The sequence below is a fragment of the Microcebus murinus genome, chromosome 28 (assembly GCF_040939455.1).
Source record: "Microcebus murinus isolate Inina chromosome 28, M.murinus_Inina_mat1.0, whole genome shotgun sequence".
Classification (NCBI taxonomy): Eukaryota; Metazoa; Chordata; class Mammalia; order Primates; family Cheirogaleidae; genus Microcebus; species Microcebus murinus.
Genome location: NC_134131.1, coordinates 9,405,364 through 9,430,661, shown reverse-complemented (window position 1 = coordinate 9,430,661; position 25,298 = coordinate 9,405,364). Strand labels below are relative to the sequence as shown.

General features: G+C 38.4%; 1 protein-coding gene across 2 annotated transcripts in view; it reads right to left on the bottom strand.

The window, feature by feature from the left end:
- CNTN4 (contactin 4) overlaps window positions 1-25,298 on the bottom strand; it is an 872,298-nt gene that overhangs the window by 417,920 nt on the left and 429,080 nt on the right. For both annotated transcript variants that reach the window (XM_075998444.1, XM_075998443.1), the window contains one exon: window positions 19,856-19,997. In XM_075998444.1, coding sequence (XP_075854559.1) covers window positions 19,856-19,910 — 55 coding nt within the window. In that variant the 5' untranslated portion in view covers window positions 19,911-19,997. The remainder of the gene's footprint in view (window positions 1-19,855; window positions 19,998-25,298) is intronic.

Genomic DNA, 25,298 nt, shown 5'->3' with positions numbered 1-25,298 from the left:
TGGCATGCATATAGACTCAGGACCTAACTGTCAAGGCAAATATGGACAATATCATCTTTAAAATGCCAAAGCCAAGTAATTTTTCTATAGGATTTATTGGCATGTGATATTAACAGAATGAATGCATCAGAAATACTTGGTAAATTGTATAATATTGGCCAACATTTTGAAGGAACTAATAAAAATATACCAATGAAAGCTTAAGACATTCAAAGAGAGTATAGTGTCACTATCAAGAGATGTATCATTCCCATTAATATATAACTTGGATTAGATGCAGGGTTCTATATTTTCCTGGTCAATGGCTGGACACATACTCAATGTGAAATGGAATGGTAATTAATATGATAAATATTATTTCTTTAAAAAGGCTATGACTTTTCCAATTATGGTTGAATCTCAATTGTTTCCACTAATAGATTTGGACCACAGGCAAATAATATGCAAAATTTATCGCATTTACTTTTTTAAATGAATAAGAAAAAAACTACTCTAAATGCAAGTGTATACATATACACAATTACACAGAGGTACAGATACACACACACACACTCTTCTTCTGACTTAATAAAAAAGAACTCTCCAAAATCCAACTTCTTATATCCTGGTCAACCAAAAACCCCAGAGCAAAATACTAATAATATTCTATCAAATTATCTATTTATAAAATGCAAATAATTTTTGTTTTCATGGAATCAATGGATAAGTATGTAACTTGTGTACAGAATTGACCTCAAGGGATCATAATCAGTAACATTTCAAATTGTCAATAAAACAGTTTCTCAGGAAACTTTGTTCAACATTACTCCAAGAAAATATAGCTCGCCAAAAAAATGACAGGCTAAGAGCACAAACTATGTAAGCAAAGTGATGAATTATGTTCCCAAAATAATCTCCTGCTTGTAAAATTTATCTTGAATATATGCCAATAGATTTTCAGGCAGCCAAATTTGCATGTCATTCCCAAATAAGTCAAGGTCTTCAAGGTACTATATTTTTGGAATACACAAATAATGAGACTATCTGGAAACACCTATTTATGTAAAAATATGCAATTCTTACAAGGCCGCAATATTTATTGAAATATATGACTTTATATAAATACAAGTATAACTATTTAGAACTGACTGGGACATCACAAGAAATGCAATATATGTGACTCCCTCAGATGGTGATAGTAATGATGACATAGTCTCTCCACTTCTCTTCCTTATAATAAACGATTGATTTTTTATCAGATACTTTTAGCCACAAGAAAACACTGGCTTTAATCATTCAAACCAGAAGCATATGAAACAAATCCATCAACAAATATGTTCTCTTCGCTAAAATATTTTCAACACCCCTAGCTATGATCTGCGGCAGTAACATTCTTATGGGACCTTCATATGCTTATCCCAAAAATATGACCCCTTCCTTTCTATCAAAAATACTCAGACTTGATTCTAAGGCCAAACAAAAATTTGTAATTATAAGGACTTAAAAATGTGTAATTATAAGGACTTAAAAGTCAATAACTACAGAGGCCACAAACACTAGTTTCAACTGAAACTCTGATACTTACAAGTGGTGTTATCATGGGCGAGTTATGCCCTAACCTTCAGTTCTCTCATATATTGAACAAGGGTAACCTCAATGTATCTATCTACAAGAATAATTGTGAAGATTAATGGAGGTAAATTCACCGAGTAGAGATTTTGCCATATAGTAGGTGCTGAACAAACAAGTGATGGATATTTTTGGAGTTGGATATTTGCATGCATGTGGCATTTCACTGCCAGCCATGCCATTTACGTTTCAGCCTCCCTTCTCCTTGTCAGTCAATAGCAGCCAAAATATAAAAATGATATCAACAGAGTTGGGCAATTATATTGTGCTTTTTCTATAACATGGATGTTTCCATACATTCAGAAAATGTATAAGACCAAAAACATCTGTTCTACTTTTTATTTGTATTAAAATTGTGTGGGAAAATTCAACATGTTAGTTTCAAGAATGTGGAATGTGTACCATATATGAGCAGACATATACTAGATATACTCAAATTAGAGCTAGTAAAGGAGGGAAATCTGCTTAAAGATTTCCACAATTCAAACGCAAGCTTCCTATTCTGATGCCACTTTCTCTCCATGATACAGTTACCTGATTACAAACCCTTGGCACAATGCAATATATACAAAAAAAAAATCTGTACAAAGCTCCTGTCGCATACCAAACATATTCCCTAACATCTGTGTAAGCATTTCTAAAGCTATGAAAACCTTAACAATAAACAGTTTGTTACTCACCCATGAATAGACCACTCCAGATAACAGTTAAACCAACCCTCTCTTTAGTTTTAGAGAAGTTAAAACACATACTTTGAATTATATTTGTATTTTCCTATCTTCTTTATTTGAAACGATATAAATCATGCAAAGACAGGCAAAGGTTTCTAAGATATTCACATGTTCCCTTATCTATCAGTGCCATATTAATTGTCCTTGAGGCTAAGCCAGGACAGTATAAAGTCAGGGCCAGGCTAAAAACCTTCAGTGATTGCTTCTCAGTCTCTACTGAAATACTGATCAGGCTACTGCTACACCTGGCATTCAGTGCTCACTTTCCTTTACCTCCTGCGTTATTCTGTTTTGTGCTGCTATAAAGAAATGCCTGGGGCTGGGTAATTTATAAAGAAAAGAGGTCTATTTGGCTCACGGTTCTGCAGACTATACAAGAAGCATCATGCTAGCATCTGCTTCTGGTGAGGGCTTCAGGGAGCTTCCAAGCAAAGTGGGAGGGAAGGGGGAACAGTGGTGTCGCATGGTGCAAGAGGGAGAAAGAGAGGAAGAAGGTGGTCCCAGGCTCTTTTAAACAACCAGGTGTTTGGTGAACCAATAAAGTGAGAACTCACTCCTATCACAGGGAGGGCACCTAGCCATTCATGAGGGATCCACCCCCATGATGCAAACACCTCCCACCAGGGACCACATTCAATGCTGGAGATCAAATTTCAGCATGAAATTTGGAGAGGACAAATATCCAAACCATACCACTTCCCTTACTTGAGACGCAAACTGGTATCTTGTTTTTCTTTGCTAATGCTTCTGAAATCTACACCTTACCCTTTCTGCTCAATCTCAGAACCAATTTTTTTTTTAATCACAAATCTGCTTTTCACAGGGTAGCCACCATAGCACCAACCTCACACGAATCTCCCGGCTACCCCTAACTGCCTCAAAAAAAGTACCTGAGCACTTGACCTGTATCTGTTCAAGGGACCTTGTCAGCTTATAATGAGATTTCATTATTCATTTATTCAAAAAGCATATTGAGCATCTCCAAGGTTCTGAGCAATGCGATCAATGGAGCTGCAGAGTGAACTCGCCAGACACAATCTCTCTTCACCTGGAGTTCACAGTCTAGATGGTGAGACGCACAAGTGAGTTACTGCAAACTGAGATCAGAGCAATTACCGATGATAAATTGTAAGAAGTGTTGTGATGGTCTAGGCTGTGTGTTTAATTTAGAAAATAATGGAGGATGCTCGTTTTGAAGGGCCAAGAGGAATCTTCTGGCAGTGATGCATTCATTATTTTGATTGTGGTGATGATTTGTATACCTATAGCAAAATATATCAAAGTGTACAGTTGATTGCATGTCAATTATAGTTCAATATATCTTTGTTTTCTTAAGAGAAAACAAGTGGGAGGCTGCTACCTTAGTTTTATCAGGAAAGGCTTTTTCTGTTGGACAGGTATTTAGCAGGCATCCAAAAGATAAAGACAGTCAGTCACAGAAAGGCAAGGGTGTGGGGGAAGACCCTTCCCAACAGAGAGCACAGGTGCACAGGCCCTGACTGAGGAGAGGTGGACATGTTTCAGCCATGGAAAGAAGGTTAGAATTCCCACTGAGCTAGGGAGAGAGTTGCATGGGATGAGGTTAAAGAAAAAAGTGGGAAGCGAATGACATAGGACGTTTTATGCTGTGAAAAATTCTCTCAATTTTATTCCTTGTGTAATAGTAAGCCACTCAGTGAAGATGTTTCATCTAGGTAAGAACTGATGACAACTTGCCCCAGGATGGAAGCAAGGGAGAGGAAGAGAAGTAGATTGTGGTAGTTGGAAATTACATCCAAACACTCTTTGACACTCCTCCTTCCAAAAGATGGAGCTTAATTCCCTTCCCGGGAGTGTGGGGCAGAATATAGTGAGTTGCTTATAACAAACAGGATGATGTGGCGATAACAATTGTGACTCCCGTAACAAGGCACTGTGGCTTCTTCCTGCTTTCTCTCTGGATCTTTCGCTCTGTTGGAAAGCAGGGGCCGTGTCATGAAGATGCTCAGGCTGCCATGTGAGGGCCCCACGTGGTGAGGAACAGAAGTCTCCCACCAGCAGCAAGTGCCAACCACATAGGCAACCACTGAGACAACTTGAAAATGGATGCTCCAATCTCAGTCAAGGCTTCAACAAATGCAGCTCCAAGTGACATCTGATTGCAATTTCCTAAATCAGAACCAGCCAGCGAAGCTGCCCCCAAATTCCTGACCCAAAAAAACTTGCATGACAGAGTAAATGTGTGTTACCATTTTACAGAGGGGAAGAAAAGTTGAGAATGACCCTCAGATTCTTCTAATGCCTCCAGAATTCAGATATTGTCGTCATGGTGGGCCACAGGGGTAGAAGATATGTAGGAATGGCTTCAGTAGTCCTGTTTCAGGAGGAATTATACCCAGAGACACACATGTTTGAAACACTAGACTTACTATGACCATAGCAATGAATGGCTAAAAACAGAAACAAGACTGCACTTTAACCAATCAGTGAAGAAAAACACACTCCAAATAATGTCAAATATAAGGCACTGAAACCAAGGAAACTCATGAGTTATGTTTTTAAGAACCAACGGGGCTCCCTAAGACTTTAAGAATGGTTTCTGTGTTAAATCTCCCACTACTAATGCCACAACTACTCAGCACTCCATGAAAACACTATGTGTTTAAAAGGCCTCTAGTCATGGTAACATGATACACCAGGATGTCCCTGTTCCAGGGCTCCAGTTTAGGGGTTAGACTGGCCAGAGGTTATTTATGTCACTCATTGCATGATATTCTGGATGAGGAGAGGTAAGTAGCAAAATGAGCTGTAGATTTACTACCACGAAAATCAGACAGGGTCTTATATTTATTTTTCCTCAAGAAGACACCCTAGGGCTTATTTTCAGGGGATTTTTTTTTTTTTTAAGTATGGTACAACCATCTACATTTATTCAAATATAGGTAAGTTGTCTTCTTCTGGAACATCACCACCACTCTCCAAACCCTGAATTCCATCCTGAATGTCTTGCGACTCTATTTCCTTTAGAACCATCGGCACCGATCTCTCATGTTGAGCCATAGAGCTCTCACGGGGCAGATGAGAAGGGCTGCTCATGTTCTTGACCGCTCCGCGACGACATGCATGGGTTGTGCAGATGCGCTGTGTAGCCGCACCCATCACTAGGTCTTATTTTCGGGGTAGGGCTTCTATTGCGCACATGCTTAGACATCCTGCTAGGGTTTACTTTATGGGTAGGTCTTATTTTCGGGGAAACATGGTACTTAGAAAGCTTTTGAACATCATTAAATTAAAGCACAAAGGCAACGATGTTGTTGCATGTCTTTGTCCCAGATGGATTTAGACCACCTTTTCCAAAGCAGATGAGTTTAAATATACAAAAACAAACATTTACATATACGTAAAACAATGCAGGAAGAAAAAGTAATCACAAATATGATTCATCTGAATCATTATTGCCAGGGTGCATTTGATATATCATGTTGGGGCATTACAGCATCCATGTTTTTAGGGCTGGAAGGTCTCTCTCTCTCTCTCTCTCTCTCTCTGGCTGTCTCTCTCTCTCTCTGTCTCTCTCTCTCTCTCTCTCTCTCTTTCTCTCCATTAGCATTTCCCCACGTGTCGGTTGCATAACACTAATGTGGGATGGTTTTTAGACTGTAAAGAGATAAAGCAGTTAAATAATATTGACTCACTTAAGAATAAATCACTCCTCTTTCAGTTAATTCTCTTTGAGTTGTTCTGATTAAACTAAAAATAAAGTCTCAGTTGGTGCTAGCGTGTCTTTAAAACCTCGCTAACATTTGACAGCCTTATTTCTGCGGAGAAATATCAGGGCTCAGCATCTGAGTCTTCTGAGGACAAGCCAGGCTTTAATATGTTTGTTTCCACAATATTTATTTTTATGGCTATTTTTTATTTATAACAAGTGATACTGCTGTGATGAACTCGCTTTAGGTAAAAAAAAAATGTAGTTTATAAAAAAAATTAAAGTGAGTAATAATAGCAAGTGTACAGTTTGAACACAAGTAGATGATCAAATTTTGGGAAACTCTGGCCTAGAAAACACACTTGGGCTCTATTGCATTATTTTACTTATGCAGAGTCTGAAATCCTGAGAGGTAGAGTGATTTGATCAAAGTCATAAAACTAGAAAGTAGCAAATATGGTTCTAGATTCCATCGGTTTCTATTACATCATAAAAAGGTAAAAGCCAAAATTCAGAAGTGACTTCTAATCACTGAACAAAACACAGACACACACACACACACACACACAAAATATATATTTATTTTTATATTTACTGAATTAAAGGTCAAGTTTAAATAATATCAAATCCATACAAATTACAAAATATAATTGATAATCTTCTTTCCCTTCCCTCATCTTAAATGCAACTAAATAGAGCAATTAGATGAAATCTAAGGGAAATATGAGAAATCTAGAGCATCAACTTCAAATTTGGTTATATCTAGTTAGATAAATATTATATTAAAACCAAAGTTTTTGTGCAAATATCACAACACTGCGGGAGAAGAGCATTCCCAAAAAGGGTATCCAATGAATTCTGCTAAAGGTAAAAAAGGGGATAGGGGAGAATCTATTTTTACTTGACAATTTTTATTTTGCAAAGATCATTTGTGTGCATATTTGCCCATCTTATCAGTTGTTCATAACTTCTCAAATTCTTTAGAGAATATCACATCAGGTTCTGGCAAGAACTGTTGACCCTGACAAATATTGCTGCATTTTTATTATTTATTCTTTTGCTCAGAGAAGATATGAATTTATTTTGGTTTTGATTTGCTCTTTGAATTATCAAAATTCCCATGCGGGATTGTGGTATTTTTTTTTCCTATGGACAGGGCTTTATTAGAGAATTTCACACTCTCCTTTAAAGAAACACAGAAAAGAGTGTGTATGAAGTATATGCCATATATGAATATATTAGCCTAGTGAATTTTAAACAAATACATCAAAACTTTACTCATTTTAACTCAGAGGAAGCTGAACAGTTGGGTTTTGAAGGCGTGTTTAAAGGCAATTCCATTAGTTTTAAGTCAATATTTTAAGCTAAGATAAAATGGAAAGCAAAGGAGGGCAGAGGGAGGGAGGAAGAACATACTCACAGTAGGTCAGAAGGGAGAGTGGCTGAATATTGCCACAGGGCGTGGAGAGAAAACAATGTAACAATTCAAAGAGATAAAAACATTAGCATTTGGGGGACAGATGTCTCCTTGGAGGGAACTCAGAAATCACCAGACTGCGGTTATGGTTACAGACATACAGTAACTTTGGGAGGTAACACCTGCACAGTTTAGTTTGTTTTTTCCTATACTAATATAGTCAATCAATAACTAGGGAGGAAGCTGCTGAAGGACTGAGGTGAAGGGCACTATGAAAGGGACGATGGTTTGAGTTTCTGCACAAGAGTCTTGCTGTAGAAGGAACGTGGTAATACCTGAGGCTGATGCTGGTGAGGACAAGGAAGATGGAAGATATCTGAGGAAGCCCTACTTGCATGATCTTTAGCCACTTAATCCAATTCATCTGCCCCATCTATGATATAGAGGTAACAATATTAGCCATATTAGAACTGCTCTGAGCCAAATATAAATTACATAATGTATTTAAAGCATTTAGAGGAGAGGAAGAAGGACAGTAATTATTGGTGTTATTAATATTATCATTATCATTATTAGTGATGAAAAAGTTGCCTTGGACTCTAAGTCATGTTATGATATTAAGAAATATACAATAATAGTTATTCATATAGTTATATAGTTAACGATAAAACATAGATGGGTGATACAGTATTTTCCTTCATTTCTAAAATTCTCTAATTTGAATATTAGCAGATTGCTTAATGGACTTGGTAAAAATACAGAAACCATGCTTATATACATTTCAGAATGTTAGAAGAGAGAACATTTCAAGTTCTCTCTTCTAACTACTTGGAAATATACAGTGTTGTTGCTAATTATAGTCACCCTATTCTGATATCTAACTCTATGTTTATACCCACTGACCAACCTCTCTTCATCTTCCCCTCCTACCCACACACTCTTCTCAGCCTCTGGTATCAGTCTTTCTATTCTCTAAGAGGTAGATTTTGAGCCCAGATTTTTCTCAGCCTCAGGACTATAATCTTATTCACCATTGGCTGTATCAAAGCAATAGCGTCTGATATTGTAACACTATGGTTCGTTGACAGAAACACTGTATTTTTCAATTAAATCTAGCAGAACACATGTGTTTGAAAGAAATTGTTTTTGCCCACAAGATGATAAACTCCTTAAATCCCAAGACTAAATCAAAAATATCTTGATATGCCCAAGATATATCAATTCATAGAGTGTAGTAGATGCTTAATAAATTGCTATCAAATAAATGGATAAAATAATAAATGAAGAGTGTGTAAATATTTTCTAACAAATAAAAAATTCTAAAGTTAAGAAAGTAATCTCTTCTTAAAAATAGTATTTGTCACTGTATCATCATTAGCTAAGTTCCCTAAAACTGTCATCTGAAAACTATTGACAAAGCCAATCAAAAACATTTGGCTAAAAACACTTCTAAAAATAGAATTTGTGCCCATTTATATAAGCAGAGTTTAGAAGTGTCATGATGTAACAAGAAAACAATTATCAAGTTCACATCAGGAAAAATCGTTACTCTTTTTGATAAAAGTAAATAAAATGTTCCCAGTATCTGATTCTTGCTCTGAAAGCAGTTAGCCATGTGAACTTGGGCAAATGAATTAATGTCTTTGCTCTTCAGTTTTCTCGCCCTCCCAAAGACAGGCTGGACTGGATGACAGCACAACTGTGACAATCTGTGAATCCCTCACAGTTGAAGAAACATATTTGCTGCAATGGGTTGTTATGCTAACCGTTGGCCAGATCTTCAAAGCTCCTTAGGAAAGAATAAAGCAAATCTTTCTTCTGTGTCTCAAGTTTATCCTGAGTTGTTTGTTTTGACATTTGTTTTCACTACAACAAGAGGAATGCATTTCTAGTTATGTTAATTTTTTTCCTGGTATAGATGCCACATATGTGCAAGCGGTATAGTTGAAACCAGGATGTTTACACTGATTTCTGCTTCTTTTTACTTAAGTAGGTCAAGCAACAGATACAATGTGTTGCATTCATATCTTTTAAATCTGTTTAACAATATTCTTACTTGAGATACTCTTTCTCCACGAAACTGCCTTCCTTTTTTTGTACCAGAACTATTTCTGAAGCATTGGTCTGGGATATAACCCTCGGGTAGGAGGAAGCTTCATCACAGCCTCAATATGGATTTTTAATTTTGGCTGCCAGGTACAGGCAGGCGGGAAATGAAAAGCTACCCTGCTTCCTAGGGATGCCGATCTGGAACAAAACTGAAAAGAGGTAAAGTTGGTGCCTGTGCTCTCCTCTCTTCGAGATCAGGCTCACAACACAGGTGCCCTCCTTCCCCCGCCGGAAATCTTCCCATCTTCTGCTCCCGGGGTGGATTCCAACATCACACCTCAGGTAAATCAACTTCAGAGACTTCACTCTCCGAGGCAAGTTTATGCTTTATTCCTCTGCTCTTATTAAAGAAGCTGCACTACTTCCAGGGGGTACGGGGTAGAGACAACAAGCCTCCCCCATCCCCACTACTTCCAGGGGGTACGGGGTAGAGACAACAAGCCCCCCCATCCCCACTACTTCCAGGGGGTACAGGGTAGAGACAACAAGCCCCCCCCCCATCCCCCTGATGGCAGAACACACAACTAGGAGGCTCCGGCATAGAGTGTTGGAAGAGAGACTGGGATTATTACAGTTTGGGAAACTTGGAATCTGATAACACCACTAAGGAGCCGTGTGACTTTGGACGAATCAATGAACTTGTCTATAAAATCAGGGAGCGGGGATAGGCCTACAATGCTCTAATACTGTTTATCATGTATGAGGGAAGTTGTCCCTAAGTAACTGACGTAACTGACTTCTCGACAGAAGACAGTCTCTCAGGAGATAGTGCTACTTCTTATTTCTTTTTTGGGGAGGATTTAATTATAATAATAATTATATTTTTATTATGTAATAATAAAAATTATTATTTTTTTAGATATAACTTACACATCATACAATTCAAACTTTTAAACTATACAGTTGTTTTTCATATAGTCCCAAGGTTGTGCAACCCTCACCACTATCTAATTCCAGAAGAGTTTCATCATCCTAAAAAAGAAACCTCATATCCAGTAACTGTCCTTTCTTACCCTCTCCCGCCCCTTGGCTCAAGACCTGTAAGAGAATACATTTCTGTTGCGTTAAGCCACCCAGTTTGTGGTAATTTGTTATGGCAGCCCTAAGAAACGAATTCAGATTTTGGTAATTCAGTTGGTACTAGCCACTTTTCAAGTGCTCCATAGCTACATGTGCCTAGTTTCAGCACAATTTTAAAATCTTCAGAGGGAAGCCTTCTTTTGTGGCCATTTTCCAGACCTTGCTTTAGAAATGAAAACCTTGAAAATAAGTCTTAATTCGTATCAAAAGAGGTGAGACCTCTCCCCTGGAATCAATTGTTTTCCAAACAAAATAATGTTATCTTCCGTAAGGTAAAGTATTCTTGATTACTTTATGAAGACACAAAGCAACCCAGCAATCCACTAGGGGTTTTGCAAAATATGGACACGTTTTTCTTTATTCTCTCTAAGCACAGAACTCACATATAATAATATGTATATTATTGTTTACCAAGATGATGAGTAGTTGTATTCTATTTGTAGGCTCAGGGAATACTTTTCTTCTGTCCAGAGATTTTGCAACATAGTTCTATTTCTCTTTAAAATTAAGGAATATAATCTTTCCTGCATTCATTACATCATAAAATGGAAATAGGGCACAGGCTGGCATCACACTTGGTGGTGGTTTAGGGGCAATAAAACAAGGCTTCTCAGAAAAATTAAATCATTTCAATACTCAGGACACCTCTTGAATATAAAAATCCTTCCTTTTATATCATCAGCTATTCAGAAGGTGCTCTGAAAGCCAGGTGCTCTGACTTGGGTAAAATGGTAACAAATATACCAGGGGAAAAACAACTCCCTGGATTAGGAATCAGAAAGTCTAGATTCTAGCTTTGCCATTGGTGTCAGCCATATAACCTGGGCTTGTTACTTAGCCCTCCAATTTTTATATGCAAAATTGGGAGAATGACAATTTATGCCCTACTTGTCTTTCAAGAGAGTTTACTGTGGTTCTCAATCTTTCCTGAGCATTGGAACCCCCTGAAGGGCTGTTAAAACACAGACAATCCCACGGACAGAGATTATCATTCCCGAGGGCTGGGATGGGGCTCAAGAATTTCCCTTTGTAATAAATTACCAGGTGATACTGGTGGACTACAAAATGTAGTACAGGTCCATGGACGACATTTTGAGGACCACTGGTTGACAGTGTTTTATAAGTTGGTGAGCTTTATGAAGACAGGGACCCTATTTCAATAGACATCATAGCATAACAGTAAAAAACCCAGGCTTTGGAGCTGGGCAGACCCGAGTTCAAACATTGCTTTGGACTTGTACAAGCTCTGGTTTCTTAGGCAGGCCATGTAACCCCTCGTCTGTGAAATGAGGATGCTCAGAGGGTTGTTGAGAGGTTAAATAGCACAGTGCACACAAGAATGTGGTGCTATCGCTGACATATAAATGCTCAGTACGTTTTTACTCTTCCTATTAGTATTGAAGTCACTATTGAAGCCTAACTTCTGAAAGGCTTCTTAAACAGACTGTTCAGCAAATATTTTGCAGACTGACAAGAGCTAAACAAATTAAAGGCATTATTAAGGCAGGGTGGAGCCACGTCATCATCCAATGAAGGTCTTCATACAGGTGAAATATCTGGTTAAAATCAGCACAGGGGTTTAGGAGTGGAGAATAAGGGCAGCATATGGTACAAAGGAGTCTGTGCTCTGGCATATTTTATCACAGGAACATTAGGGGCTTTCATGTGCTCTTTGCTTTATGTTAGTCATTGTTGTTATTGCTGTTGCTGCTGTCATTGTTGTTGTTGTAGTAAAATACATTTTAAAAATCTTTCATCATTTTGAATCACTAGATCCTTCTCTGTTTGTAACTCTTATTCTCTTGCATCTTGATGAATTTCTAGGAGCCCCAACATTGGAACCTCTCTAGCTCTTTCCCCGTGCCAGGCCCCGGGACGAATGCCCCCAAGTGACACCTGTCCTAGGTGCCTTGCTGCCAGGAGGCAGACTCTAAATGTTCTGGCTGTCACCAACATGAAAATAAATGATACTCACTGGTTTCCTGCTCCTGCTAATGATATTAACAACAACTGGTACTTAGTCCATATACTAAGACAGACACCTCCCTGAGTGCTCTATACACGTACACAGATACACAAAAGTTTAACCCATTTAGGTATTTATTACTTACAGGTATTCATTATTATATCCCCATCGCACAGACGAGGTGAGATTTCAAAAAGACAGAGAAAGGGAAACAGACGTGCTATAAGCTCTTGCTGTATGTACAGCCTTCCACCACTTAGGAATATTCCAAAACTAACGTTCTAAGAAACTGATATTGGCATCATCATCGTCCTCATCGTCGCAATAACAGTAACTACGTTTAACTTAGAACTAAGCTATATTCTTAGGCATCTGCACTGGCAGGCCCTCCATCATATGTTAAATGACTCGATGAATAATTGCTCACATTAATCAGTGTTTGCTAATAAGTATCGTCCAAGTGCAAAGAATGTATACATGATCTCAATCCTCATAGAGACGCTAATGAAGTAAATTCTGTTATTCTGCCCATTTTACAGACAGAAAAAGAAGCAACCCATGACTTTGGGGGATCACACATCTCATAAACGGCAGACCTACCTACGTAACTTCAGAGTCCATGTTCTCCAGCTCTGCTTGTCTCCAGGTGGTGTTTCCGGCATGGTACCACCTGCCACAGGCTACTCCTGCACCTGCCATCCTCGAGCTTTGAGGCAGCTTCACTGAGTGATAATTCTCTGTTGAAAGAGAATTATCACACCTTTCAACAGAGAATTATCACACCTTGGTATTAAGTCCATATAATGTTTAGGTTTTCACTTGTCTGTTTTTCTCCCCTCTTCCTAATTTGTTTCATTCAACAGAGTTCTATCATTTTTTCCCTAGATACAATATGTCCTAGACTCCATCCCTAAGGGAGTTTTATTTATGGTCCAGCATGGCTGAGCATATCTAATGGAACCATGGATGATTTTGCCTTGGGAGAGGTCTTAAATTGAGTATCTCCAACAACTTTTGGTTTGCATGTCTGCTACTATAGATCCATGCCTATGGGGATATAAAATCACTGTCAGTTTCTCTATTTACCTCAAAACATCTTCATTAATGATTAATATTTTCCCATCATAAAATGTATTTAAATACTTAATTTGATGTTGAGAAGAAGTTTTCCATTTGCTATTTATTGTTTTCTGGTCATACTGCTTAGCCTATTCTTTTCCTCAATTTTCATCAATGGAGTCAGTGTTTTTTAATCTACTTATTAACTCTTTTCTTGGCTCAGTCTTTCTACTACTTGGGCTTCATTTTATGGCCATGGTTATAAGAAAGCACAAAGGAAATAGGAAATCCACGCTTTGACTTCAGTCAGAGTGATTGTAAAAGCACTGGCAAGCCAGTTTCTTAGAAAGAGAAACAATTAAATACAAGGTCACTTTAGGACTATGTTTTGCAGTAACTAAATGAAAACTGACATTGGCTCAACTCTCTTTTGGTCTTAATTGAAAATATTTGCTACTTTTGCAAGAACAGAGGCAGAACTAGGTTTGCTATCTGTCTAGAACTGCGAGGTATTTGAATGTTGCCTGTTTTACTGCTTATTCTGGGCAAAAAATATGAGGGTCTTGGGAACTGAAATATACCTGACCACACAGGTGACGTCAAGACTTGAAATTCACTTCTGTGGGCTCACTCCATCCTGCTGGGCATATATGGGCATTATGAAAAAGGGAGAATAGTTGAGGGCTGGTTCTGAGCTTTGCTGAAATATTTTCATGAAGTGGAAAATTGTGCTCATTGGGTTCTATCATCACCAACAATAAATACTGGGAACACCTATTGTGTATCTGTGCTCTCAAACCCTTGAATCAGACCAAACCAGACAGCCTACTTCAGGGTTAGTGACAGTGACTTCCTGAGTATAATGTGTCTTCTGAGCATTCTTTACATGCACTCTGACTGCAGGTACTGGCCTTTGGTTTGCATGTTTTTTCATAGACTCAAGCTACATCCTGTGATTGACTATTCAATCCAGGGCTCCTTCTTGTTCCACTTTTTGTGAACACTCACCAGTGTCAGAATGTCTCCCATGAATTATACAGGACCTTTTCTCCACTGCTTAGCTCCCCAAGATGCAGCTGCAACAACAGCATAGATTTTGTGAGCAAATCAACAAAATGCATTTGGGGAAGGATGCGCTCTCTCAAGAAGAGATAATTGTTGAAATTGGTAAACTGCACCACAGAGATATAGGAATAAATTTAGCCTCCCTGAAACCAAGATCAATTGAGAATGCACCAAGCATACATTTTTTGCACTCATTCACAGAGAGTTTTTAAATGTCTTCACGCCTTTTGCTGCACATGAACATATGGGCCAGCCATTTTATTCCTTCTTTCAAATGCTGCCAATGTGAACAGAATCAATAACACATGGTAAGGCATGTGACCTATGTGAAATTTCATATTAGCTGAATAAAATTCTAGGCTGAGCTCTAACCCTATCAGCATACATATCTGCCTCTCAAATCATGTGTATAGATAGAATTGTAAATTTTTAGAGCTGAAAGGGACTTTAGAAACCATCTGTTCAACCCCCTTTTTGTACAAAGGTGTAGACTGAATCCCAGAGAGGCAAAACTACTTGCTCAACATCTGGTTAATAATAAAACTAGCAAATAGTAAAAAGAGGAAACTATCCAGTTGCAGGACCCAGATAATGTTTAAGGACATAAGTATATAGTGGTTTGTGTACATGTATTTATGCAAGCACATGCATGTGTATATATATATATATATATATACACACACACACATATGGATCTGCATACATAGCCAACTCTTCAATAATCTCTGTTAAAGCTATGCTTCCTGTCTGGTTTCTTCCTAACTACTGACATGAACCAATATTGGGTGCTGCCTCTCTGCTATTAACTGGTGTGTGTGTATACTCGGTTTGGATTCCTCCAAAAGCAGAGGCTGAGAGAAGGACTTCAGAGCAGTTAGTTTATTTGGGAGGTGATCCTAGGAAGCACAAGTAAAAAACAAAAGAAGTAGAAAGAGCTACTGTGAGCAACTGGGACTCAATGCCGTTGAGGACTCCTAAGAAATTATGTTGAATGTGCCTAAGAACTGCCTTACCTTAGGACAGGAGACGGAGGCATTTTTATACTGGTTCTCATAACCCACTAGTTGGGGACTGCCCCTAAGGATGGGGTTAACTTCTCATAATTCCCCCTGCTTGTGACTCAGAGAAAGACCTGAAGCACAAATGTCCAGAAGGGGAAGAGTCTACCCTGGCTGCACTTAACGTCAGAAATGGGCAAGCAGGTGTTGCACCAAGATATAGAACTCAAGGCACACAAACCAATTTTAATACTTTAAATATTTGTATCTAGTTTAAAAAAAAAAAAACTTGTATGGATTAGCCTCACAGGTGGCTAGTTCACTGAGTTAGTATAAAGGTGACTATAGAATACCCTGGGTCCATTGTATAGCTTGCAATCAAAGTTCGTTCTCTCTCTCTCTCTCTCTCTCTCTCTCTCTCTCTCTCATGACTGGCCAGGATGCAGCATTCATTCATTCATCCAACATACATTTATTTGAATGGCACTATGTGCCTGGCATTTTCCAGATGCTGGGTATACAGCAGTTAGCAGTGGACTAAAAATATTTCAGCAGTGTACTAAAAATAAAACCAAACAAAACACAAAAACAGAAATATCTGCCCAAACAGAGCCTACAGTCTAGTGGGCAAAGATATTTTTGTATGATAAGCATCAAGGAAAATATATCATTATTCATATATTGATAAGAGCTCTGAAGAAAAATTAAGCAATAAGAAACACAGAAGATGTTGGTGAAAAGGAATATTGCTATTTTAATTTATTTGCTGAGGTCAGGAAACGCCTCACCAACTAGATGGCATTTGAGCATAGGTCTATAGAAGGTTCGAGGGTGAGTCATGGGCACATTTGAGGCAAGTGTATTCCTGACAAAAGGAAGAGTTCCTATAAAGGCGCTAAGGTGTAAATGTACTTGGCATCATTTCTGGGTTATATATATAAATAAAATAGATGTACGAATTTTCAGGGTACATGTGATAATTTATGCAATCATATAATTGATAAAGATCAATTCAGTGTAATTGGGATATTCATTGGTTTCATTTTTTTCTTTATGCTAAAAATATTTGAATTATTGTCTTCTAGCTATTTTGAAATGTACAATATAACAAACATTTGAAATAAACTTTGCAATATGGTAGACTAGGAACGGTATTGAGCTTGCAGACCATTCTGTCTGCTTTATATGGGCCTTTTATTTTAAAAAATAATTTGAATTTTTAATTCATAATCATTATGGCAATATGAAAGAATTAGGAGATTATGCATAAAAATCTCAAAAACTGGGCAAACTTCCCACAGGAATAGGGCAGGGCACCGGTTGATATCTGAGTGGGACATGTTTTCTCCAGTTTAACAGTCATTAGCCTTCCCTATTATATTGTACATTTTTAATTCTTTAGGAATGTTTTCTTTATTTGTTAGCTTCTTTGTTCTTTTAGGTAGTAGGGTTTTTTGATCCTGGGTTTAAACTGGTTCAGAAAGAGAATAATAAAACTGATCTTTGTAGTGATTGAAATTTTAGACTACTAGTATCAATAGTTTTTTTTTAATTTAAAATTATTGCTAGAGACTGAGTCTAGCATATAGCAAAAACAACATTCCCATTGTGCCATAAAGTACTAATCAACGTCCTAAAATAATTATCAGACCTTAAAAGATGCATTCCTTGCATGATTAACCTGCTTATCTATTTGCAGCCTCTGTTGTACTTGGAAAAAAATATATCAGGAAAAGACATATTTGAGATTCACAGATTATGGTAAACATAATAAACATAAATACATTCTTTGCCAAAAACTCACTGAGAAATCTATGACTAAGAAAGTATAGAAAAGTCACGGATGACACACAAAAGGAAAAAAAATGAGTAGTTAGGAAAGGGTACCTAAATAAATGTGAAGTTTCTACCCTTCATTCAAAGGGACAAAACACTGATATGAGTAGACTGTGATAATTTATGTGTGTGTATATATATATATATATATATATATATATATATAAATAAAAAAGCAGTTAAGAAAATCAAAATTCAGAGTGCTGAGTGCTATGTAAATTAATGAAATCAAGACAAATAGTAGGAAAACAAAAACATTAATTAAAGCTTGACTTTACCTACACTGAAGGAGGAATATAGTAAGGGAATACTAATGCCATGTAAAATAGTTTACAAAAAAGGCTCACAAAGCAATCAATATACTGATTCCCTACAAAAAGCTAAGTCAATAAAAAAAGATACAGGTACACACCCTAGGTGAGAATTCCAAGTTTTTCAAAAACACAACTGAAGAGATTAATGACTTCCTTGATTTTCAACCCTTTAAATTCTCTGTATCTACTTAGCCCATTGGGTTATATAAGCACACTGCTGTAGCCAAACACAAGAAATCAATTCATTGCCTTATGTTTTAAAGAGTATCTTTATATCGGAGTCATTATGAGGAGTTAAAGCTCGAGGTCTCAGTTGAATCCTTTAGGAGGGTCAAGATGACCCTTGCATGATTAACCTACTTATAAATTTGCATCCTCTGTTGTACTTGAAAAAATATGTTATCAGGAAAAGGCATATTTGAGATTCACAGATTATGGTAAACATAAAATATGATATGGTAAACAAAAAAACCAGTTGAGCCTTGGGCATATTGCTGGAAGGAAGATTTAGGTTCTGACCAGATCAGGGAAATAAATAATTTCTCTAAAAGAGATGCCAAAATGTTCATAATCCTGGAATAGTGAGGATGTTGTGAACTCAAGGCAAGAAGTTTGGAATATATGGGTAGAGTATTATAAAGAATATAAATATTATAAATAAATGAGAGTTTACATTTATGAAAACACAGAAAGAATGAAAGCCTAGATTTCAAAACTAAATCTGCACTGGCCAAATCGACTACATGGTCAAGACAACAGGCTGCTTGGGTTTGAATCTTAGCTCTACCACTTCTTGGCTTTGTGAACTTGGGTGACTTTCTTAACTTCTTTAATGTGTCAGTAATATTAACAGTGATTAGAGTAAAAATAAACAATAAACATGTCCTAGGGGTTATGGGAAAATGGAATGCGATAAAATACACCAAGTGCTTAGTGTGGAGCCTGACATGTAGTAAGGGATCTACATGTTAGTATTCCCATTACTGCCTTTGACTTGATAACAATTGCAAGAAATCTGCTGTAAGGAGTTTTCAGTAGCTAGAGAACTCAGCTAATAGAGCTCTGAGAGAGCAAGTAGCATGTCTGTCTTGTTCAGGAGTATATTCCCATATCCCAGCACAGGGCTGGCTGGTCACAAGGTACTCAGTGATATTATTTGAGTGAATGCATAAATCAAAATAATGGTGATTCAAAAGTCATTTTTGTTTCATGTTGCAAAAATGTAAACAGATTCAGGTGCCCCACTTGAACTTGACACCCTGAATAACAAAATAGGTCAACTAGACTCATTGCAAAAGGACCTGAAAAGATGTAAACTATCCCAACCTTGAAACCAATTCCCAGTGCATGCTGAACTTACAATGCATCATTACTTGAATTATGTATGTCAACTGCTAGGCTCACTTCTTCCAGAAAACTGAGAAAGCAATAAATAGCTTGTTTAAATGTTTAAAGTCCCTTTTCTACTAGTTGACCATGAATGAGTATATGATAAAAACTTCCTATCTTTTTCTTCCTAGCTCCTGCTAAACTGCAGGTGCACTGAAATGAAAAAGAAAGTCAATATCAAAAGATGGAGTCATAGCAACAAAGACGATGAAAGAGTTACCTAGATAAAATTCCATCCACCGACATCAAAGTAGGCAATAGTCTATATTATCAGTTTTATTGCCCAACATCTCTGTGCAATTGAACACACAGATGAGCAAAAATAACAACTTTCAAACTAAATAATGGCTCAGATGACTCTAAAAGGACCAGACAGACAGGTGAAACATCAATGTCTATCTCTGGATACAACACCCTGAAAAGAGCCACTAAAAGACCATCAGGAAGGTGTATTCAACAGCATCAGCAAATAGTAGTCATAGTAGTGTGCACTCTTCAAATTTTATCATTGCCATCTAAAGTGAAGGCCCACTTTGGAATTAGTGTGAAATACAGTGGCGTTTTTAAATCAAAAAGTTTTAAAATGACACTCTACCTGCAAGGCACAACATGAATGACTGCAGTACCAGCAGTTCCCATGGCAACCTCATCTTCAGTTTCCGAGGTCAAAGGAGTTTCAAGTCCAATAACAAGTGAATAGAATCGTTGTTTCCTTTAAGTTCTGTACAACCTTTAATCTGTGGGAAAGAAGAGACATTACAATGAGATTTGGGAATACTTCTCCTCGTGGTCTCTGCAAATTTATCTTTACTTGAATATAAATAAAATGCACTTGTGGAAAAGTACTGTTGAAGGAGAAGACAGAAGTATGTTAGATTATCAATACAAAGCAAATAAGCCTCCTATTCTTTTCTTGCAAATAATACTTGGAGAGGGATTGGAGCCGGTGTGCCCTGTGGCTACTGAGTGAAGACAAGAACGGCTTCTGATTTGGCATGAACCAACCTGAAGGCAGAGAATGGACTGAGCTTTGTAAGTTTCCTCCTAGTCCCTAGTCCCCATTTTTTGTTTACACCCAAAAAAGTAAATACAGAAGAGTTGCCCCAGAACAAGATAGAGTTAGCACTGGGGATCTTAAGGAAAAATTCCCAATTTTTAGAATGGAGTTATGTGTGGGAAAATTCAATCAATTCATCAATTCAAACAGTTTTCCCCCTAAGCACCATGTTTTGTTTTGTTTTTTTTCTAACATGCAACAGAAATATGCAGCTCCGGTGCCTACTTAGAGAAATCCTTCCAACTATAAGCAGGCACCTACTAGGTTCATTTGGATAAATCCAGAGCATGATTAAAAACAGCAATACCTCAGTTAGTCGGAAATCTTAAAATGGGAGAATTCCATGATAAAGAGAGGCCACCTGTTATGTGTATCAAAAACTACAAAACGAGTAGCCAAACAAGTGAAACCGGTGGGCAGACACTGGCATCCTGGAGAGAGGCATGTCTTGATTTAGAGTGGGCAGGTGCTCTTCAGCTCAGACAGATAAGGAACCTGTGGGGCTCAGGCCCAGGGATGCAGGAGCATCCACGACTTTCCCAAAAAAGTTGAAACCATGATTGCATTTCGAAAATCTCACAAGTTTTAAATGTTGGAAATCAGCTTAAAATATTTTTGAAGTACCGCCTGACTCAAACAAAGCCAAACGGCCCATGGTGCTGAAGGTTTGCAACATGACCTCGGTACAGCAGAACTCTCACTGTGCTTCCTCCCTTCCACCCTCCCCGTCTCCCACCCATCCTGCCGGTCAGCCATGCATCGCTGGAGCACCTTCTGCTGGCCAGACATGAGGTGCGGACCTGCCCAGATGAAAGAGACACCATATCTATCCTCTAGGGTCTTCTACTCCAGTGGGGGCAGTTATCCACAAGTTCATATAATTGCAATATGATAATGCCATGATCAAGAAAACATTTTGCCTTGGAGTCTTCTTAAAGGAGATGAGCTCCCCCTGGGTTTGTAATTTTTTTTTTTTTTTTAGACAGAATCTCACTCTGTTGCTCTGGCTAGAGTGCCGTGGCATCAGCCTAGCTCACAGCAACCTCAAACTCCTGGGCTCAAGTGCTCCTCCTGCCTCAGCCTCCCCAGTAGCTGGGACTACAGGCATGTGCCACCATGCCCAGCTAATTTTTTTCTATGTATTTTTAGTTGGCCAATTAATTTCTTTCTATTTTTAGTAGAGACAAGGTCTTGCTCTTGCTCAGGCTGATCTCGAACTCCGGACCTTGAGCTATCCTCCCGCCTTGGCCTCCCAGAGTGCTAGGATTACAAGCGTGAGCCACTGCGCCCAGATCCCCCTGGGTTTGAAAGATGAGCAGGACGCTTTCTATCCATCAGTTCATCAAATAGTAAGTGAGAAATCTAAGGAACTGGGAGACTTGCATTCTATTTACAACTCTGGCAGTATCTAGTTGCAGATGGTTCTTGGAAGGCTGCTGCGCCCTGCCTCCCCCTGAAGGTTGTTTCAAGGGAAACCTCCTGGGTAAGTCAATGAAACCTCTCTGAAAATGACACAGCACCATACATTGCCAGATACTATTTTAATCTCAATATACTTTTTAGCTTTTATATTTGAAATATTTTAAATTTATGTTATTTTGAAACGGACAAACAAAAATTATATATATTTATGGTGTAGCATATGATGCTTAGATATATGTACACATTGTGGGAGCCCTAATATTTTTAACCTGATAATAACCTGGTAGCTTCTCATCTCATTTCCACTTACAAGAAAAACACCTGAGCAAACTGCAGGCGTCCATGAAAAAACACGGACCAACACAAGCTAGTTAGTTAATCAAGGGCTTCTTAGCATTAAATTAAATCACATGGTCACTGAAAGGCCTTTGTGTTTACCGAGAAGCTAATAGAAAGTGAAGAACCATCATTAGAGAACTCGCCTTTCTTTTGTGCCCTGAAATAGTTCAGTTTCTGATAAAGCCAGACTTAATATGTTGTGAAGACAAAAAGGGACTCTTAACTTCTGATCTGCTGACGTGGCTGAAGGCAGGTAGCAACCCTAATTGGATATGTTCACATGCTCCTCTGACATGCATGGTGATTAGGCCATTTTAGATAAACAGGATGTGCTGATCAATGAAAACTATTAATGTCTTAAGCAAATGATCAGGGTATTAATAATTAATTTTGCGAGGGAAATGTCATCTCAGACCTGAGGATTGATCTACAATGTTAAGCAGTTTCTTGAAGCAATTAAAATTAGCTTGGGAAATGCATCCGATTACATGATAAAGAATTAATTCATGATATGATACTCTTTACGGTGCACGTTCTGGTAAGAGCTGTAGATTTGGAAGGATGGAGAAATTCGAGAACCCCGCTGGCATTTATTTACATTCAGGTACGTAAGGTTCACCCTCACTAATCAGAAATAATGGGGTCATTGACAGTCATTTGTCTAGTGGGCAGTGGTAACCCAAGCACCAGGTTTCCTGAAGGGAGCTGAAGATTCATGAATCTCAGGTGGCTGTGGCGCAGGACACAAAGTTTCATAATTTCCGTTTTTCTGCCAGAGCCAGAAAGAAAGCTTCGGGATGAGCGGAGAGTTATGGTGGCAATAGATCTCCCCTGCAGCTCTGAGCCGTCTCCGGATTATCTGAAGGTGACTATAGCAGAGGTAGTGTACTCAGCACTAACTTTGAGATCTCGCCCAAGAATGAGACTCGTAAATAAATCCTGGGGAAGAAGCCACATAATGAAACAGGACTTGGTTGCTTTCTCTGACTGACTGAGCTGGAAGGAAATAAATAACCAAGAACTGTACAAGATATTTTTTTTTTCACTTTCCTGCACAGAATAAAACTTCCTTCAACCCTTCAAACAATTCTGATACTATCAGTCATTCTGAAGACCTCAGTATAAAGTGCTAGGGGAACAAAACAAAACAAAAACATGATTCAGGCTGGGTGCCATGGCTCACACCTGTAATCCTAGAACTCTGGAAGGCTGTGGCAGGAGGATTAGAGACCAGCCTGATCAAAAGTAAGACTCTGTCTCCACAAAAATAAATAAAGAAATAAATAAATACAAAGAAAAAGAAAAATTAGCTGGCTGTGGTGGCACACGCCTGTAGTCCCAGTTACTTGAGAGGCTAAGGTGGGAGGATTACTTGAGCTCAAGAGTTTGAGGTTGCAGTGAGCTAAGGTCACACCACTGCACTCTAGCCTGGGTGACAGAGTGAGGCGCTGCCTCAAAAAAATAAAATAGGCATGATTCAGTTTTATTTTAAGAGTCCTAGTTTCCAAAAATCTACACACAGGTCCTGGGTCACATATTTATCTGTTTTGGCACTCTATCAAATTAAAAATTTTGCTGGTACCCAAATAGTACTCATTCGGCTCAACAAAAGGTGACTGTGTTTACTGTGTGGTAGAGACAGTGCTAGATGTAGGGTGTGCAGAGGCAAAGGAGTTGTGGGCCTTGTCTTCAAGGAGCTTCACAGTTTACTTGGTGAGAGAAGCAAATAAACCAGGAATTATCATTCAGTGCAACGTGTGCAGTAAGTCCATTAAGTACAAGGTGCTAATGAAGAAAAAGAATATCATCTGAGCCAGGGGGTAGAGTGGGGTAGAGGTTTCAAGAAAGCTCCCCAAAGGGGATAACAGTTTGAACTAAGTCTTAAGAGGATAAATAAGAAAGAGGAAGGGCATTCTCAGCCAAGTGTTGAGGAAAACGGGCACAAAGCTGTGGGAACTTCAGAGTACGTGTTCAAGTCACAGCAATGCAAGACAATGAAAAGCGCAGTCCGCTGAGTCAGACTTGTGCTCTAATCCTGGACCTCGCCTTCTCCAGCTGTGTGGTTCATCTACACCAGGGGTCCTCATACTTTTTACACAGGGGGCCAGTTCACTGTCCCTCAGACCGTTGGAGGGCCAGACTATAGTTAAAAAAAAAACAAAACTATGAACAAATTCCTATGCACACTGCACATATCTTATTTTGAAGTAAAAATAAAAACAAATGGGCAAAAACACCCGCATGTGGCCCACGGGCCGAGTTTGAGGACGCCCGACACAATACAGGCAATAATACATATCTACGAAGCCTGCTGTAAAGATCAGTCCGAATGTAGGGAAGGCACCAAGAACAGGTACCAGTGCAGTTGACACACTGTAGCTATCCTTGTTAGCATAGCACAGCGCGGCCTGAGGTTGTAAGGGCTGAGAGGAAAAGAGGCTCGAAGGTAAGTCAGTCCAGGGTCTGGTCTCTAATCAACCTTGAATGTATACTAAAGATTTTGGATGTGGCTAAGAAGGAGGAGGAATGGCTTTAAACAGAGAAGGGACCTGAACAAATTTGATCTTCCTGTGTGGAGATTTGCATTAAAGCACAGAATATCTATTTTACCTTTATTTCTTTTTTCCTCTGGTCAACAAGTTAAGTTTTATCTATAATTAGTAAGTATACTTTCAATATATAACATATTTTTTAAGGCCTCATGACAGCAAGAGAGAATAGGAGAACACTGGTTTTGAAATCAAGCACACTGAGTTCTTTCTTCCTGGTTTGATCACAAATTATCTGACTTCGGGAAAGCCACTTAATCTCTGCAAATGTGTTTGCTTGTGTGTAGGCTGGGGAGCATGCCAGAAACCCTTATCTTCTGCATAAGCACACTGTAAAGTTCAACTGACTTGTTCTGTAAGTAAATATTATTATTATTGTTGTTGTTGTTATTGTTCACACTTGGGATTCAAATTCTGCCCTCCTACCTGCCCCCAAATAGATTTTTAACTTCATGAAGGTAGGGAATCTCTGTTCTCTAAACTGATATTTCTGAAGCACATAGAATAGTGAATGCTCAGAGTAGCCAGTCAACAGTTGGTCTAGATGAAAGAATAAATGTAACTAATATCTTTTGTGGAACTACTATGTGCGTTCACACTTTCTTTCTTTCCTTTTTTTTTTTTTTTTTTTTTTTCTGTTGCTCAGGCTTGAGTGCTGTGGTGTCAGTCTA